Here is a 16,738-nt window from a genome sequence, read left to right as displayed (position 1 = left end):
AAACTCCATGCGGACTTTCATGTGTCTTGAACTGAGGTAGAGGCTTTTGTCGGGCCACTCTGCCATAAAGCCCCGACTGGTGGAGGGCTGCAGTGATGGTTGACTTTCTACAACTTTCTCCCATCTCCCGACTGCATCTCTGGAGCTCAGCCACAGTCATCTTTGGGTTCTTCTGTACTTCTCTCACCAAGGCTCTTCTCCCCCGATAGCTCAGTTTGGTCGGACGGCCAGCTCTAGGAAGGGTTCTGGTCGTCCTAAACGTCTTCCATTTAAGGATTATGGAGGCCCCTGTGCTCTTAGGAACCTTAAGTGCAGCAGAAATTTTTTTTGTAACCTTGGCCAGATCTGTGCCTTGCCACAATTCTGTCTCTGAGCTCTTCAGGCAGTTCCTTTGACCTCATGATTCTCATTTGCTCTGACGTGCACTGTGAGCTGTAGGGTCTTATATGGGCAGGTGTGTGGCTTTCCTAATCACATCCAATCAGTATAATCAAACACAGCTGGACTCAAATGAAGGTGTAGAACCATCTCAGGGATGATCAGAAGAAATGGACAGCACCTAAGTTAAATATATGAGTGTCACAGCAAAGGGTCTGAATACTTATGACCATGTGATATTTCAGTTTTTCTTTTTTAATAAATCTGCTAAAATGTCAAAAACTCTGTGTTTTCTGTCAATATGGGGTGCTGTGTGTACATTAATGAGGAAAAAATGAACTTAAATGATTTTAGCATATGGCTGCAATATAAAGAGTGGAAAATTTTAAGGGGGTCTGAATACTTTCTGTAACAACTGTACATGCAGAATGATTAATACAATTTCCTGCACAAATGTTTGTCTAAAAACTTTCTGACCTTCCTCTTGCCACACCTCCTCTTCTATTTGAGTCTTATTGTCTGCACCAAACCCAGAGGTGCAGGAGCTGCCACAGCTGGCTGCTGAGCTGAAACACTTCACTGACTGCTGTTGACCTTCTTCCTCCATGGAGGCCATCTCTGTGAAAATGCTGTGTTGGCGGGCATCGGCTTCAATTCCAGAGCTGTTGGTGGAGTGTCGGGACAGACCAGGGCTATTCTCACTGCCTGGGGGGTCCAAGTCCAGGTCATCACTGATGTACGATTCTCTGTAACATTTTTTCTCTGAAATGAACAATAGACAACTCAAGATGATTGCGTTGTCTTTTTTCCAAATGTAACAAATGAAAAATTGTATTCTGTGTATAAACTACTATATATCAATTACTGAACAGGAACTCTTTTGATTTTTTTGCTTGGAAAAAATGACTTAACCGCACCACCTCCTACAAAAAACAATGGATCTTAAATCGACTGGAATTATTTAAAGATCCATGAGTCATGTGACCTGCAGCCATTTTTGAGCCTTAATGTCACAATTCTTCGAGCTTTACAGCTAGTCACGTTCGGGTCTGATGTTTCTTCATTAGTAAACATGTCGCTCAGCGCAGCAGCACGTTTCACTCTGTTTTTAATCCTTTCTGAACAATAGCATAAGTTTATGGCACAGGCAAAGATGTTAATCCAGAACTGACACACTGACAGACATTAACCGTGTGCAGAGGCAATTCATCGTCTGTGTCAGTCTCTGGATGGAGATTGCTGAAAATATTATTAATATAGAAAATGACCGGCCTTATCTTTAAGTTATGCATTTTACTTCCAGTGGCTGCTAAAGTGTTTTGCTGATTTCAAGTGGCCCCCAACCAAATTATCACTAATATTCATTTGCATTCACTCCTTCCTGTACCTTCGCTCTCCTCCAGCTGGCGGAGGTGTTTGAGGGCAGGCAGGAGGCTGCGGTAGACACGATGGCTGCTGCTCAGGTGCAGGAGGAGGTGGCGAGAGCGGAATGATGACCCAGTGTAGTAAACCAACTTCCTGGCTGATGGCAAGCCATCTGGTTGGATCTCAAATTTCTTACCCTGAGTGGGAAAACATTACACTTAGTGTACATAGCAACCAAACCATTAACCATTAAATTATTAAAAGGATTCCACCTAAGCTTAATAGAGATTGGAAATGAGCAGTGTGAATACCAGGAAGGTGAGGCGTCCCACATTTGACCAAGGGAAGTCGTACAGCAGCTGTCTAATGTTGTTTACTTCCTACAAATACACATAGAATTAAAATAAATCACTCAAATGCTTCTTGACTTTTGTGTTTGAAAAAAGCAGCATGGATTTCTGGATGTGTAATCTACTTTGATAGATTTTAAAAATAGTGATAAATAATCAGTCATCTTTTTGTTCACAGGAGCCATCTGGACTTGGTGAAGAAGCCAAAGGCTTCTTAAGGTATCTCAGTTTGTTGGCTCTTTACTGAACCAGGCCTGGAGCCCTAATCCTCCCAGATGGCCCCTGACGGACAGATCAAACAAGTGACAGGCACAGCAGATGCTCCTATCTCCTCATGCACTGCTGTTGGTGGCAACCCCACATTCTTCACACATCTAACCAGAGGTTTCATAGGAGTACAGCTAGAGAGACTGAATTTTTGAGCCAACCCAGATTTACATTTGTGTACTTGTGTGTTGACACTACATACTGGGCATTAATGACACACTCGCACATGCACACACCTGATAAACCTGCATTCCTCGTAGGGTCAAACCAAGCATTGCTGTTCCTCTCTCTTCCTTTTTGTCCTGGACAAATGAATGATGGGATGTCAGAGAGTTATCTGGGCAGTTCAGATAAGACAGCTATTTCACAGTTAAGCTCCTCTTCTCACTGGGAAACACTAAGCAGCTGCTAACACCACATTTAAAGTGATAGCACATTACACAATAAATGGGCCAGCCTGCAAAACATCACTCAATAGATGAGTGATTTTGAAATGAGGAGGACAAACAGGAATAAATGGGGGTTACATAACCTCCCTACACATATAATGTCCAGCACAGCTCAAATGAAGCCAAACTAACTGTATTTGTGTTGGGAGAGACTATTTCAGTTAGAGGGAAGAAATACCCCTGGAAAGGTCATAGATTAAAATATTACCCAAAAACCCAAATAATCAATTCTTATTTTAATGATACAAATCAAAATATGCAAATGAGCACAGTACGGGGTCCTAGAAAAACTCAGTATGACATGGGAGTACTAAATTGACTCATAACCTTTTGCAATCTGTAAAACGTGACAGGTACATCCTCCAACCAACAAGACTCCCTGATGAAGTGCAGGATGGCATCACGTGTAGACATGCCCCACAGCTCCTGATGCACTTTGGGCCCATGGCAGAGGAGATAGTTTACTCCACGTTTAGCTACAATCTACAGAAAGAGCAAGAGACAGACATGTATTAGGCAGGGATCACAATATTATCTCAAAATATAAAAAACATTCAAATCTATTAAGGACAAACCTATTAAATTTAAGAACGCATTAGATACGAGCTGTTTTTAAAATGCTGCTGCCACATGGCAACACCTACCCAAGGGGGAAAGTAATCCTTGGGTTGAAAGTAAGGCTTGATCTCTATATCCTCCCTGGGAAGTGGGTGGTCACCGAAGTCAGCCTGTAGGGCGTAAGCTGCTAGTTGGAAGTACACCTCCTCCTGCTGACGACATTCAGAGCGAAGCACCCGTTCCCGCACGTCAGAGTAGTAGAGATACCGTGCCTTTCGTTCACTGGTACCAGACACCCAAAGAAAAAGGAGTGAGAGGTACAAAAAAGATGTCAGCAGGGATGACAAAAAAAAGACAAGTACTGAAACAGCTGTACAGTATAGCGCAACATACCAAAGGAGTCTACCATTCTCTATGTAGTACTGCACTTTGAGGCAGAGTACTAGAGGCAAGGGTTTCCTCTGTGATCCCTGTACATAGAAAGAGATGTCAGAGTAGGCCCATGAGCACTACCATCGTTTTGTTATTCTAAATAAAACTGACATGTAGGCCACTGATGTGTGGCTCCCAATTACCTAGCATGAGTCACAGTGAGAAGAGTGGGACACAGCAAAATGCAACGGGCTCTCTTACCTTTCCTGAATCTTGCTTCCACTCCTTTGGAAAATACTTAGTCAGTTTCTCCTCCATTTCTAAAAATATGTGCTCATTGTCTGGGATGGAGAAAGGCAAAAAAAAAATAACAACCCAAAAACAAAACAAAATACAAAACAAATTAGACAGTTAACCAGCAAACAAAGAGTAATGTAATCAAGCGTAAAATGTGCCCAACAACAGGATTCCCAAGGAAACAGCCTGTTCTTCTCTTTGTGAATGAGGCTACTAGGAAGCTAATGACAACACAGGACAGCTTGAATCTTCCCAAATGTAACACTTTACCAATGTTAATGCTGTTAAATAAAAAAAAAAATTGAATTTTGTCAGTAGAAAGGCAAAAAAAAAAAAAGCTGTTTGTTGCTGAGAATGAGGATGCTGCATCACTTTCAGCCTCATGAGTCAGGACATGGGCATTTTCTAATGACCCTATTCAACTTTGTGCAGCCAAATCATGCTCACTGAGCTGTTTCACAACTTGTTCCTTTACCCATCGCTCTCAGCCTGACTCATTCCAGCTCCTTCACCTCTCAACCTTCACTGGAGCCTTTGAGTAAGAGTAAGGCGGCCTGTGCCATGACGAGTCCCTCTACATCTTTTGCCTCCACTCCCACCCTCCTCTTCCCATTATCAATCTATCCCTCCCCTCGGTGAAGGGGAGGAATGCATGGGTGCATTCCAGGCTTAATGAAGTTAATATTGAAGGAATTTGGGCTAAGTGATCGCTGAACCAACGCCACAAAAACAAAAGGCTTCTTGTTCAAGTGGTGAGCCACACAAGACTACAAAGGCATTTCAACATATTTGTGCAAAGAAACAAAAGGGGACCTCAAAGAAACAGAAAGTTAAGTAGAGAGGATTATACCATTCGATTATGCAGACTGAGAAGGCAAAATTCATCTTGGAACTGCTCAGCCCTGCAGTAAACTGTTCTCATAATGCAAACATGATGCTCGTTTACAATCTCACCGACTGCTGCAGAGTGGTATGTAACAAGAACTGATCAACAAAATGTCCTATCCCATGATCATATGGGTTCTTCTGACAACATTTCTATGAACAACACTTTCCAGTTCAGAGGTTTAGGGGTCACTGAGGAATGAACTTACCCTTCACCACTGTGAGGCCAAAAAAGTGCAGCTCTTTGATTCCAAGATGCTCTGCCACATGATTAAAAACATCCTGCCCTGTGGACTTTGGCTGGAGCAGGTGAAGAGAAAAAGAAATAAGAACTCAATATAGTAGTGATAAACAGACCATCTGTTAAAACATCTTGGTGGCAGTCAATTGGAGAGCTACAGACATATTAAACACCCACCCCAACAGTGACGTCGAGCTGTTTTTTGTTGGGGAGGAGAACACAAATGGTTCTCTCCCGCTTTATCGAGTTGGACATAATATCTGGTGTACGTCTGTGATAAGTACTTTGTTTGTATTAAACTGCTTCAGCCTTCTCTTGTTCCCTCTGTCCTCGACTCTATCTGTTCCAAGGCAGCTCATCCATACTGTATCTAAAACAAACAAACAAAAAAAAAAAAAAAAACTAAACAAAAAAACTGATGACATCAAAAGTGAGATACAGAAGCAAAGTCACATAAAACACAGTTCAGTATGAATGATGTCAGATGAACTTTAAAACTGGTTATTAACTAGTCTCAGATCAGAATAACAAACTGAAAGAAAGTCAAATTTGAACATTTTCAGAACAACCTCATACTAAGACGTGTACACGGGTGTCTCCCATTATCCCACAGCCAAGATTAACTCTACATGGCTTGTCCCTCTGAGGAGTTCAGATGCCAAATGTTTGATCACCAGTTATCTCCCAGAGGAAACACCCAAAAAGAAAAAAAAAAAAAAAAACATTCAAATAAACAATAGTCCAACTTAAAAAGCATCTTGATGTAAATCATCAACGAACACTACAATAGCTTATTAATGTATAACAGAAAAATCCATAGACAAATTCAATAAGCCTATCGTACTGTAATCCTACTAACAGCCATTAACTAAAAACATTGATCAGATAACCCCTGTGGATTCTGTTTCTAACTACAGCAGCAAAAATTATAAAAAGTAACAGTTATATTGCAGATTCTGTTTACCAAACTAAAACAAATGGCCATGATAGAGGGGGACAATCTATGTGCAACCAAGCCTCACCTGAAGCCTGCCCCAGTTATGCTGACCCTAAGCCCCAACTCGTATGAAGCTCATCTGATTAGCCTCTCAAAATCAATTAATCAGGTTAATTACTGCTGTGCGCCGACTCTAAACCCCTTAAATTCTACTCCGGACAATGACCAGGAACAAAAGAAACGAGAAGCAAATACAAGGGACACACACACACACGATCTGTGAATGAAGAAGCCAGTTCTTGGCCAATCTCATGCAAGTAGAAAATATATATACAAAATTTAATGCAACAACCAACCAGCATGGTAAGAGATCTTTGGGCAAACATATTGTTAAGATAAATCAGAAGAAAATAAAAAATAGTGCATTCAGTATACAAAACAAGATGTAGTAGCTGCTGTAAAACATGGTTTTTATGGGCATGTTCAAACACAGCCTCATGCACATCTCTGGGTGTCAGAACAAACAGGTATAAAAAAAATAAAAAAAATACAACAAACCTGAAATTCCAGTAGATTAAATATCTGACTTGTTTATGACAGTCAAACTATACTGAACCCTTACCATGACATGGTACAAATAAAAAAGACCAAGTATATTTTCACACTGTCAATTTATACAAAGTGCCTACATAATTTTTAAACCATTATTTACTTTGAGCCTTGGAAGTGAAGTCATTCTTCAGTATCATCTATGCCAATAATGAGTGGTGCAGCAATGTACTCTGGTCAATTCAGACACTATAATGTGAGCTATATTGTATGGATATTTTGTAATTATAAAAATATACACTGGCATACAGTTTGTGATGACAGTTAAATGCTAATTTTGATTACTGAGATCTTGGAAGAAAAGATTTTAGATGTGATTTCTGAGCAATTCATATGTGAAGCTCCAAGACTGAAACATATAAACAGATTTCTAATGATAAAAATACTTTGTACAAGAATGTGGATGGTCTCTTGGTCTCGTGTTCAAGTATAGAATAGACTTCTCAGCTATACTTGTAATGCAGTGTTTGGCCAATTATTTTCCTCCTTTAGTAGCATTTGTTTGGCTTATGTTGAACACTTTCCCATATAGATTTATCTATGAGCTGTATTGGACAAAACAGATACAAGTTTCAGTGCACATTAGCATTCAAGTACTAAAAACAATGTGATGCTGTCATATTCCAGCAAATGCCTGGAACATCAGAAACAGCTAGTGAAATGCATGAGCAGTACTGAACTGCCACTGAGTGAGGTGAAACCATACCAACCTTTCTCAGCCACAAATCCAAAATGCACTCAGGTGTATAAGCTACATCAGTATTCTCTGCATCCCACCTCCCATCCCAAGTTTACCACCAGTCCAAACAGTACTGGCTGTGGTCTCCACACATCCCCCTTGTAGCTGAGCGGGGTGAAACGCGGCATCACATGAGAGCAGCCATCTGCATCCTTAATTCCCCTCCAAGACTGTTATAATCCCTACTTCTGAGCGCAGTGCTGGCTGTGCAAGAAACAGCCTCCCCCGCTCCATGCAAGTTGTCTTAAGTGTCAGCCCATTAAACTGTAAAGGAACAAGGGGTTCCCGAATAAACAGGAAAACACAACTTACACTCACACCACATGAAAACAACAGGGTGAACCAGCTTTTCGGTTCTGGGGAAGCAGTGCACATTAGTGTTGAGTTTTTCTTACAGAATAAGCCAACGTATTAGTGAACTGCTGTGCATTTAACCCTCTTTTTTGGATGCGCCGGTACTCTCCAAATAGGTCGCCTGATACGTTAACGTTATTTAACATAATGTTTCTCGACTAGCAAACCCTAGTTCTATGTAGCTTAAGTAATTGGCGCATGTTTAAATCATATACAGGAAAAGTTAGAGTGAAAACAACTTTTATAGTGTCTTTCTACTACCTGTCGTAGTAATGTTACGCATAATGTCCCTAAGGGAAAAGTGTGCGTTTGGTTGGATGGGACGGTGACTGTTAACAACCTAAAGCAACAAGTGCAACACTAAGGCTGACAGCTAATTTAGCTAGTTAGGAAGCATTAAGTTACTTACCCTCACGTCGTACGAGGCGAAGGACTTAAAATTACGCTCGTAGGCTTTCTCTACGTGCTTCACACAGTTTTCATTTATCAACTGAGGACATGATAGAAGTAAGACGTCAGCTTGTCCGCTTCATATGCCATTGTGAAATCCTACTGATAGAGCCATCCCATTTGTTTCCGGGGGAGGGGAGTACAATCAGTGTTGGAAACCTTCACACTATTTTCACATTCAAATCAATAGTTATTTTCATTTTATTTCGCAGGTACCATAACTAAAAATAAATATCTCCCTCTAACATATAGGAGTATTAACATAATTCAATGCAGTACAAAACAGGTAAATACCCCCATATTCTGTATTGGTACGGCCATCTCGTGCTAATTATAGGTGACCAAACATTAAGTGTTGTTGGTCAGTGGCTGGGAACAGTTGAGGCTGTTGTTAGTAGTGGTAAATACTATCAGTTACATGAGGTTTTTTTTTTTGTTTTAATTACCTACCTTTGGTTCAAGAACTACTAAATTTGCAGAAAAGCTATTAAACTCTAGGTCAGAGTGGTAAAATATACAGTAGTTGAGCGAATGACAAGTTAAAATCTACATATTTCCTGCAATGGCGACGAACAGCATAAAATGTTAAGACCAAAGCCAAGGATGCAAATCTGAGCTACAGTCCTATTTCTAATGCAATATTTCTGAGGCCACGTACAAACCTACAGTATGTAGATTAATACCAGAAATTCCCACATTTACTGTAGGTTTCTACAGGACATCTTACTGTGATGTCGCCATCTGCAGGACCACAGGATTCATTGGAAACAAAGAAATGTAAATCCCCAAACTAAAGTAGAAATGCCAGAATAATCCTTGAAAAAAATGGCACTACAACAACAATACAAACTTTGAAGTTGAAGTACCAAAGAAACTATATGATTACTATTGCTAATAGTGCATATAGCCTAGAGTATATCAATTTAAATCAAAACCAGACTTAAACTAATGTCAAAATGAGTTAATTCATTTATAAACTGCAGGAACCCCAATTACAATCTAAAGATTTTATTCGTGATAGATCTATTTCCTGCATTTTGTGATCAAAACGCTTTATGACCAGACTGTCACACAACTAAAATCCTGTGAGAAAGAAAAATCATAACCAACTTTATAAGATGCATATTTAATGGTAGAGTATGATGATATATAAACTGTTGTTCAAGAAACATTATTTAAAATTCCAAGCAACATTTTCTAGGTTAAACACATAAATAACCACCAAATGATACCAACCAAATACTTTAAATAAAACAAGTTAATATTTCCTACATGTGCTTTTGATTAATCATGATCATTGCTTAAATCCCCTGTAATAAGATCTAGTTATGTTGTAGGCAAAGCTTTATTCTCCCAACACCAGGCTGGGTAATGAGTAGAATCCTGCAATGGCGAGGAACAGCATAAAATGTTAAGACCAAAGCCAAGGATGCAAATCTGAGCTACAGTCCTATTTCAAATGCAATCTTTGCCTTTAAAAATAACAAAAACTTTTTGATAAAAAAGTAACTTGTACAAATGACCATTTTCAGTACAAAAGCTTGTAAAATGTAGTTGTGGTGCAAATCAATGCAGTCTCTCTTAAAACTGGTGGAAACACATTTGCAATGGTGAGGACAGTACACGCAGGCTTCACTTGGGCCAGCTCACCAATACAACCATTTCATTTGTGTAGCAGCTACATTTCCATTTCAGCATCTAAAATTAACTGAATAACTTGGAGAAAGTAAATCTCTAACACATAAATAACACTGAGAATATAGCATATGATGGGAGAAATCATTCCCCAAACACTAAAAATTGAAACTATGTTTAAAACATTGCAGTAGAAAAATAAAAATGAGGAAATCCATATGCACTGTAATTCTAAAATAAACATTAAAGAAATTGTGATTTTGACCATGTCTCTGAAAAGTATATATATTTAAAAACCAAGTGATAATCTAGATAGCATAAGTAGAATAAAGTTTAGATGTGAGGTATTAGCTCCACATTTCTCTCATCCAGTCATGTGTTTGATTCTGCCACAGTTCTACTGAAAGAACCTGAGGCCTGCAACAAGGAAGAACTTCTCCAGGAAGATCTCAGAATCAAGGACGGCAATGTGGGCGGCCCGGCCGATAAGAGAGTTGGCTGTGTTGGGCAGGGCATGAATGACATCATATCGCACTAGATTACAGTCTTTGTTCTGAAGTACTGGCAGCAGCAGGTTCTCAATCATCTCAGCATACACAGGACCTGGTATAGACAAGAGGGAAACATGCTTAACATGGCTTTGATCCATTCCATCGGTTTGATCCATTCCATTTTCCTCAGTCAATTTAAGATCCAGTGTGTAGAACTGTATGATGCAATAAAACTGAGTCATTTTTTTAAAAGAAATAAAGAAAATGAGGACAGGGGAACATCAAGAATTCAGAAAATAAATGAGGAACAGAAGGAAGAACACCTTCCATCAACCTTAAAAGTAGCACCAAAAAAAAAAGAACAAAAAACAAACAAAACAAGTCTTGTCACTGTCCAAATACTTACAAACTACACACCATAGTTTGCAAATAATAATGAGGCTGGTTGGTGAAATACAGCTCCCAATGCCAGACTGCAGCTTGGTTTGTCAGAGCCCTTAGGACTGCCATCTTGCTTTAACTTTAACTCACCTGTCTGCTTGTCCTTTGATGCAGTTTTGCACATTTCTATTCGAGCAGAATGGTAGGGGACATAGCGGTCCTGCAGTGACCCCACCAGCACCACATTCTTGAAAAACTGAAGACCTTCAAATGCATATGAATAGAAAGGTTATTTCTACAGTCTCATATTCCACATATACTGTACAGCCTGTCTTTGGTATAAAATAAAAAAAACAAACCCGATTTCTTGCTAAGCTTGTAGAGGAAACTCTGGCGAGGATCAGAGTGATCACGACACGTAAGCTGCAGGAGCGACCCTGACTTTTTCCATTTTTGCATGAACCAAAGGCCTATGAACAAAGTTGAACAATTACTTAACATGATCCACCACTGAGAGTACACAGACAGAGAATACAATCACAGACACTGTCAATTAGCTAATTGACAGGCATTCCCGGAATTTCTGCCAACATCAACTGAATGTTTTGACATTTACCTGTGTTGACCAAAGCAGAGCTGTTGTACAGTGTGCCCAAGTGAGGTCCAGAGAGGGAAAGAAAGGTGTGAAGCCTGCTCAAGTAACATTTAAACCTTGGCCTGGTTAGCACTGAGCGGACTATAAGGTTCCCCAATGAATGACCCACAAAGCTGTAAATAATGAATACAGAGGCTTATAGACACCAAACAACATTAATATCCAACTGCGCTACTGACATAAAATTTAAATAACCATATGTTTAACATCAGCAATATGGATTATAAAGTGGGTTTCAAAATACACACATGGGTTTAATCGTGTCTCACTGCCTCATGCAGCTACTTATCCTTGATTTTTTTTTCTTAATACATGTTCTCATATTTCATTTCAGTAGAGACAAACATCTTACCTGATCTTTGACACTGTGAGGTTGTATATCTGAATATACTGGACTATTTCATCCAGCAGTCGGTCCGTCATTGACTCGAAGTCAGCAAAGGTGTCATTCTGTAGATGAAAGGAACATGAAATGAACAAGCACAAGACTCCAATATATTTTGATGTCTTGTGTTAGCTCCTCAAAAATAGACTCAAGTACGACATCAGAAAACCCAATGTTACCCATTTAAACTCAACAATAGGCACAACTTTCCCAAGTTTAATAGTAGTTTTAAACACTGTTCGTGTCATTATCCACTGACCTGGTTCCTCTCAGACATCAGGAAATCTATACGAGCACCAGGCAGTCCAAGCTCCAGGTAAGTCTTCACCAGTCTTAGATCTGCACTATTACCTGCATTATTAAAGGGAACATGAAAAACATATAAATGACTTTTGAACACAAAAAAATACTAAAAAGAAACAAATTTCCTTTGGAAGATGAGTTTCCTACCATCTAGTCCATGAACACAGACTATGAGATGGATGCCTTCTTCACAGTTTTCATCTTCCTCCAAGCTGAAATAGGGTACGCTGGATGCCAGCTCAGGTACCTCACTGTACAAGATGCCAGGTAGCCTTAAATGCTTCATTTCTTCCTTGGCTTTGATGAATCTGCACATTTACAATTTAATAAGTTGATGAACATTAATTTATAATGTGTGAAACTGGACAAATATCTGTATAAAGTATATTATTGAGTGACTCACGCTTTCATCTGTGGTGTGGGTGCATATTCATACCACCGCAGGCTAGAGGAAAGCGAGGTGGAGGGACAAGGAAGTCTTCCAAAGCTATATCCAATGCTGCTGGAGGCTCGGTTGGAGCAGAGAGGAGCTTTTGATAAATCCTTTGTTTCATGGAGGTAGCTGATGCTAAGCTGTCCAAACAGAAGATGTGTCTCTTGAGCAGCTGTGTCCCCAGCCTCTGTTCGCTCTTCATCAACAACACCATTCACAAAAGCATAGCCATCACCTTCCTCGTAGTAACCGTTCTCGATCATCTCATGCTCCGTCTCGCCCTCATCCTCCTCAGCCTGGGGTCCTGTCTGGATTCCCAGTGTGATAGCAGATGTTTCTACAGGACTGATCTCAGAAACATCTGTGCTGGAGCATGAGCCAAAGTAGTTCTCTACCAACCCACGTTTTACCAGGTCAGTGCTACTGGTGCCAGAATTACTGGAGGGGCAGGCAGTATGGGGTTCACTACGGGGTTCACTACGGGGTTCTTTACCAGTCCCAGAGCCAGCAGCTCCCTCTAGTCTGAATTCAGAAATGCCTATTAATTTGGGGTCTATTTCCAAGTCAAAGGCAGGTTTAATAAGTTGGGAATCACTTGCACCAGTGTTAGGGGTGCAGGCCACATCATATACAAGTCTGATATCCCCAGAGAAGACTACACTCTGCTCCTGCACCAACACACTGGACTTCCTGCCTCGGACTTCAGCTCCGCTGGAACTCCTAGAGGAACCTTCGGCCTCGTCATCTGAGGGCAAAGAGTTGATAGATGTGAGAGACGACTGGACTCCACTGACACCACTGGAATTTTCTGGGTAAAGATTTTCTCCTGCCCCAGCGAGCTTCTGTGCAGTACTTTGTTGAACAGGCCATGGTGCAGGACCCAGGAGGGGCCTCTCAGGCTGTGGGGCAGCAACACCTGATTCAGCAACACCCAGCCCAGCACAAGTTTGCAGTCCTGGAACAACTTGAGTGGCAAAGGAGCTGGGTTCACTCTCAATGCCTGAGTCTGAGAGGCGAGACGAAGCACTGGGGGCTCCTCCATCTGGGAGTCTGACACAATCGCTCTTTACATGAACTGAGACCAGACAGGACTGGCTACGCTGTGCTGTCTCTTTACCTGGCCTTTCAAATGCACAGTCCATCACAGACAGCGGTGAGTCACAGAGGTTTGTCTGGGTTATTTCAGGAATATTACTACTTGGTGCTCCATCACTCCGACATGGTAGAAGAACTGTTACTTTATCCCCTTGGTATGGGTCCTTGTTACTTGGCTTCACCTCAATTTGCTTCAGCCCAGCAGACCATTGTGGGAGCTTTTGGACACTGTGGTCAGCTTGCCCATCTTTGTGAAGTGGTTGGTTGTGTGAAGTGATAGCCGCAGTACCTGCCTGAGGATTATTCTGTACATCCAAGTTTGTAGGATTTTTAAAGAAATCTTTATGACAAGCAGCAGTAGCTACACTGTCATCCGCAACAGAATTAACAGCACTGTTTTCAGATACTGTTGATGTGGCACCAGAGTCAAAAGCCGAACTGGCATTAGTCCTTAAAAAACCACTAGAGTCCCCCTGATCTCGTTCTTCTTGGTTTAGGGGAGCTTCCCCTTCCTTGTACTTTGCGCTGGTGTCTGCATAAGGAGCTTTGAGATTCTTATAGCCCACCAAAACCACAGAGTCCTTGGAGCCCTGTCTTATCAGCTTCTTGGAGTTTTCAGTCTTTGAATTTTTCTTCAGTTTGACTGACTTGCCCTTGGATTTAGGTGGTGGATCATAGTTGTCTGGCCAAGTGTTATCCACCGGGGCATACTGAGACTCGGGTATGGGGCTGGCTGCTGCACTGCAGTCCTTGGAGCTGGCCTTGTCTGGTTTACTGGACACTGAGCCACTCCTTGTACTGTGCATTCCCAGCCAGGGTCCATCATGAAAAAAAAAAAAAAAACCCATACATAAATAAAAAAAGTTCAAATTTGATTAAAGATATTTAGAGATGACTACTAATGATTTTACATATAACAGCACCAATACTGTGTAACCTACCTTCAGTGATAGAATCCAGGTATCTATCTTCAAAGATGATCGGCAAGGAGCTAACATCACCATCCAGGTCTGCACATTCCACAGGAAGTGGAGGTAAAGACAGAAAGTAGCTGGAGCTTTTTATAGCATTAGTCATCTGCTGGTGACTGTGAGCACTGATGGGGGGGTACAATAAAACAGTCAGGATTTTCTATATTTAGGCTATAGTATTTCAGATGAGCAAGTACTGGCACAGGCTTGGCAGCTTAATAGCAACAATATACAGTATTTCACAATAAAGATGAACATGCCCCTGCAACTTACTGTAGTTCCTGATACGCCAATGCAGAATTTCTTGGATGCTCGAGACAAAAGAAAGCCTCAGCAAACCGCCTTACCTGTGATAATATCACATTACAGAGTACGTCAGTCAAAAGAATTGCTCAGAGGTCTGAGTATAATTTATTAGAAGAAAAAAAAAAAGGATAACTGTCTTTCATAGATAACTAGTCAGATATCTAAAATGGAGATGAACTAAGAAGCTGGGACTCACTCTTAGTGTATGGTGCTCCATAGATAGTAGGGCAGCAACATGCTCCTGCAGGGACACCACCTCTAGGAACTGACCCCAAAGAGCCATGAGCAGAGAGCAGAGCTGAGCCAGGTTCATATTCACGAGTTCTGCAAGTTCATCAGGGGAATCTGCTTTTTGCTGAAAACACACAATTCGCCCACCGGAAAGCTCAAGTGAGCAAGCATACTTTCCAAACCCCCGCATCAAGAAATATGTCAGTTCTATGCAAGAAGACACTGCATAACAATAAGTAAAATATGGAAAAACAGACATTTTGACATTCCTCAACTATCAACTGAATTATTTGTTGCCTACTATTTTGGTACTTGTTTAGTCATCAGGTGGCTTTTTACAGTAGTTTTAACAATGAGCTGCAGGTAGTTTCATTTACCTCTCTGGGAGCTGGTCACAAAAAATAAATTAGCTTCATGGACCTCCTAAGACCCTAACTAACATACTGTTATCTTTAAGATCTACATAATATAAATCATAAACTCTGCTTGATATAATCCTATAAAGCTGCTTGAAGTCTCCAAATTAAATGCAAGTTAATGTACTTTCCTTTGTGTGTTTCACTGGATATCTAATCTGAAACATTCATGTGAAAATAATTTAATAAATAATTAAGGTGTGCTACAGTAAAGCATACAAGAGGCACTTGACGTGCATAATATTGCCACCATCGTCTACATAAATCATTCCACAGCTTTGTAAAACATCCTCAGTCATTTCTAACTAACCTGTTTAGAACTCAACCACTATGGACTGGTCATCTCACCCAGACAATAATTGAAATGCTAATGGAAAAACTCATTTTAAATGCCATTCTACCAGCTGTGAAGCAACATCTCAACACTTGCCAGTCTCTAGCTGCACAGATGACTCAATGGCATCTCTTCTCTACAATTTGCTGACATACTCACCAACTACAAAGAATTCTCACCATTGACTCCAATTAAGATTTCTGTGTAATTCAATAGTACTTGGAAATCAAAATACTTTAGCTTCAATATACAGCAATACTGCATCTCCTGATGCAATAAAACAGCTAAACAAACTTTACTGTGGTGTCATCAGAAGACTAAGCTCAGTCAGTCAGACTATGTTTTTGCTCACCTTATACAGTGGGTTCGGAAAGTATTCAGACCCCCCTAAATTTTTCACTCTGTTATATTGCAGCCATATGCTAACATCATTAGCACCCCATATTGACAGAAAAACACAGAATATTTGACATTTTTGCAGATTTATTAAAAAAGAAAAACTGAAATATCACATGGTCATAAGTATTCAGACCCTTTGCTCTGTGACACTCATATTTAACTTAGGTGCTGTCCATTTCTTCTGATCATCCCTGAGATGGTTCTACACCTTCATTTGAGTCCAGCTGTGTTTGATTATACTGATTGGACGTGATTAGGAAAGCCACACACCTTATATAAGACCCTATTTGGGCATTTGGGGATCCTCTGCCATTCCTCCTTGCAGATCCTCTCCAGTTCTGTCCCAAAAAGACTCGTGGCTGTATTAGCTCAAAAGGTGCTTCTACTAAATACTGAGCAAAGGGTCTGAATACTTATGACCATGTGATATTTCAGTTTTTCTTTTTTAATAA

At 40.5% G+C, this 16,738-nt stretch overlaps 2 protein-coding genes across 4 annotated transcripts in view; both read right to left on the bottom strand.

Moving 5' to 3' along the window:
* The window catches only part of LOC109961979 (FERM domain-containing protein 6), a 10,905-nt gene extending 2,539 nt beyond the window's left edge, over window positions 1-8,366 (bottom strand). The window contains exons 1-11 of the mRNA XM_020603283.1: window positions 8,211-8,366; window positions 5,340-5,532; window positions 5,131-5,221; window positions 4,001-4,080; window positions 3,761-3,837; window positions 3,454-3,649; window positions 3,137-3,292; window positions 2,597-2,662; window positions 2,055-2,123; window positions 1,766-1,940; window positions 856-1,140 (exon numbers count right to left, since the gene is read on the bottom strand). Coding sequence (XP_020458939.1) covers window positions 856-1,140; window positions 1,766-1,940; window positions 2,055-2,123; window positions 2,597-2,662; window positions 3,137-3,292; window positions 3,454-3,649; window positions 3,761-3,837; window positions 4,001-4,080; window positions 5,131-5,221; window positions 5,340-5,417 — 1,273 coding nt within the window. The 5' untranslated portion in view covers window positions 5,418-5,532; window positions 8,211-8,366. The remainder of the gene's footprint in view (window positions 1-855; window positions 1,141-1,765; window positions 1,941-2,054; window positions 2,124-2,596; window positions 2,663-3,136; window positions 3,293-3,453; window positions 3,650-3,760; window positions 3,838-4,000; window positions 4,081-5,130; window positions 5,222-5,339; window positions 5,533-8,210) is intronic.
* Window positions 8,367-9,580: 1,214 nt separating this feature from the next.
* The window catches only part of fam135a (family with sequence similarity 135 member A), a 17,372-nt gene continuing 10,214 nt past the window's right edge, over window positions 9,581-16,738 (bottom strand). For all 3 annotated transcript variants that reach the window (XM_020603230.1, XM_020603227.1, XM_020603228.1), the window contains 11 exons: window positions 15,103-15,261; window positions 14,874-14,947; window positions 14,571-14,725; window positions 12,505-14,458; window positions 12,249-12,409; window positions 12,058-12,149; window positions 11,766-11,863; window positions 11,375-11,526; window positions 11,118-11,228; window positions 10,909-11,022; window positions 9,581-10,489 (listed from right to left, as the gene is read on the bottom strand). In XM_020603230.1, coding sequence (XP_020458886.1) covers window positions 10,284-10,489; window positions 10,909-11,022; window positions 11,118-11,228; window positions 11,375-11,526; window positions 11,766-11,863; window positions 12,058-12,149; window positions 12,249-12,409; window positions 12,505-14,458; window positions 14,571-14,725; window positions 14,874-14,947; window positions 15,103-15,261 — 3,276 coding nt within the window. In that variant the 3' untranslated portion in view covers window positions 9,581-10,283. The remainder of the gene's footprint in view (window positions 10,490-10,908; window positions 11,023-11,117; window positions 11,229-11,374; window positions 11,527-11,765; window positions 11,864-12,057; window positions 12,150-12,248; window positions 12,410-12,504; window positions 14,459-14,570; window positions 14,726-14,873; window positions 14,948-15,102; window positions 15,262-16,738) is intronic.

This window comes from Monopterus albus, unplaced genomic scaffold, assembly GCF_001952655.1.
Source record: "Monopterus albus unplaced genomic scaffold, M_albus_1.0 scaffold60.1, whole genome shotgun sequence".
NCBI classification, from domain to species: domain Eukaryota; kingdom Metazoa; phylum Chordata; class Actinopteri; order Synbranchiformes; family Synbranchidae; genus Monopterus; species Monopterus albus.
Note: the sequence above shows the minus strand (reverse complement) of the source record. Positions and strands in the feature narration are given on the sequence as shown.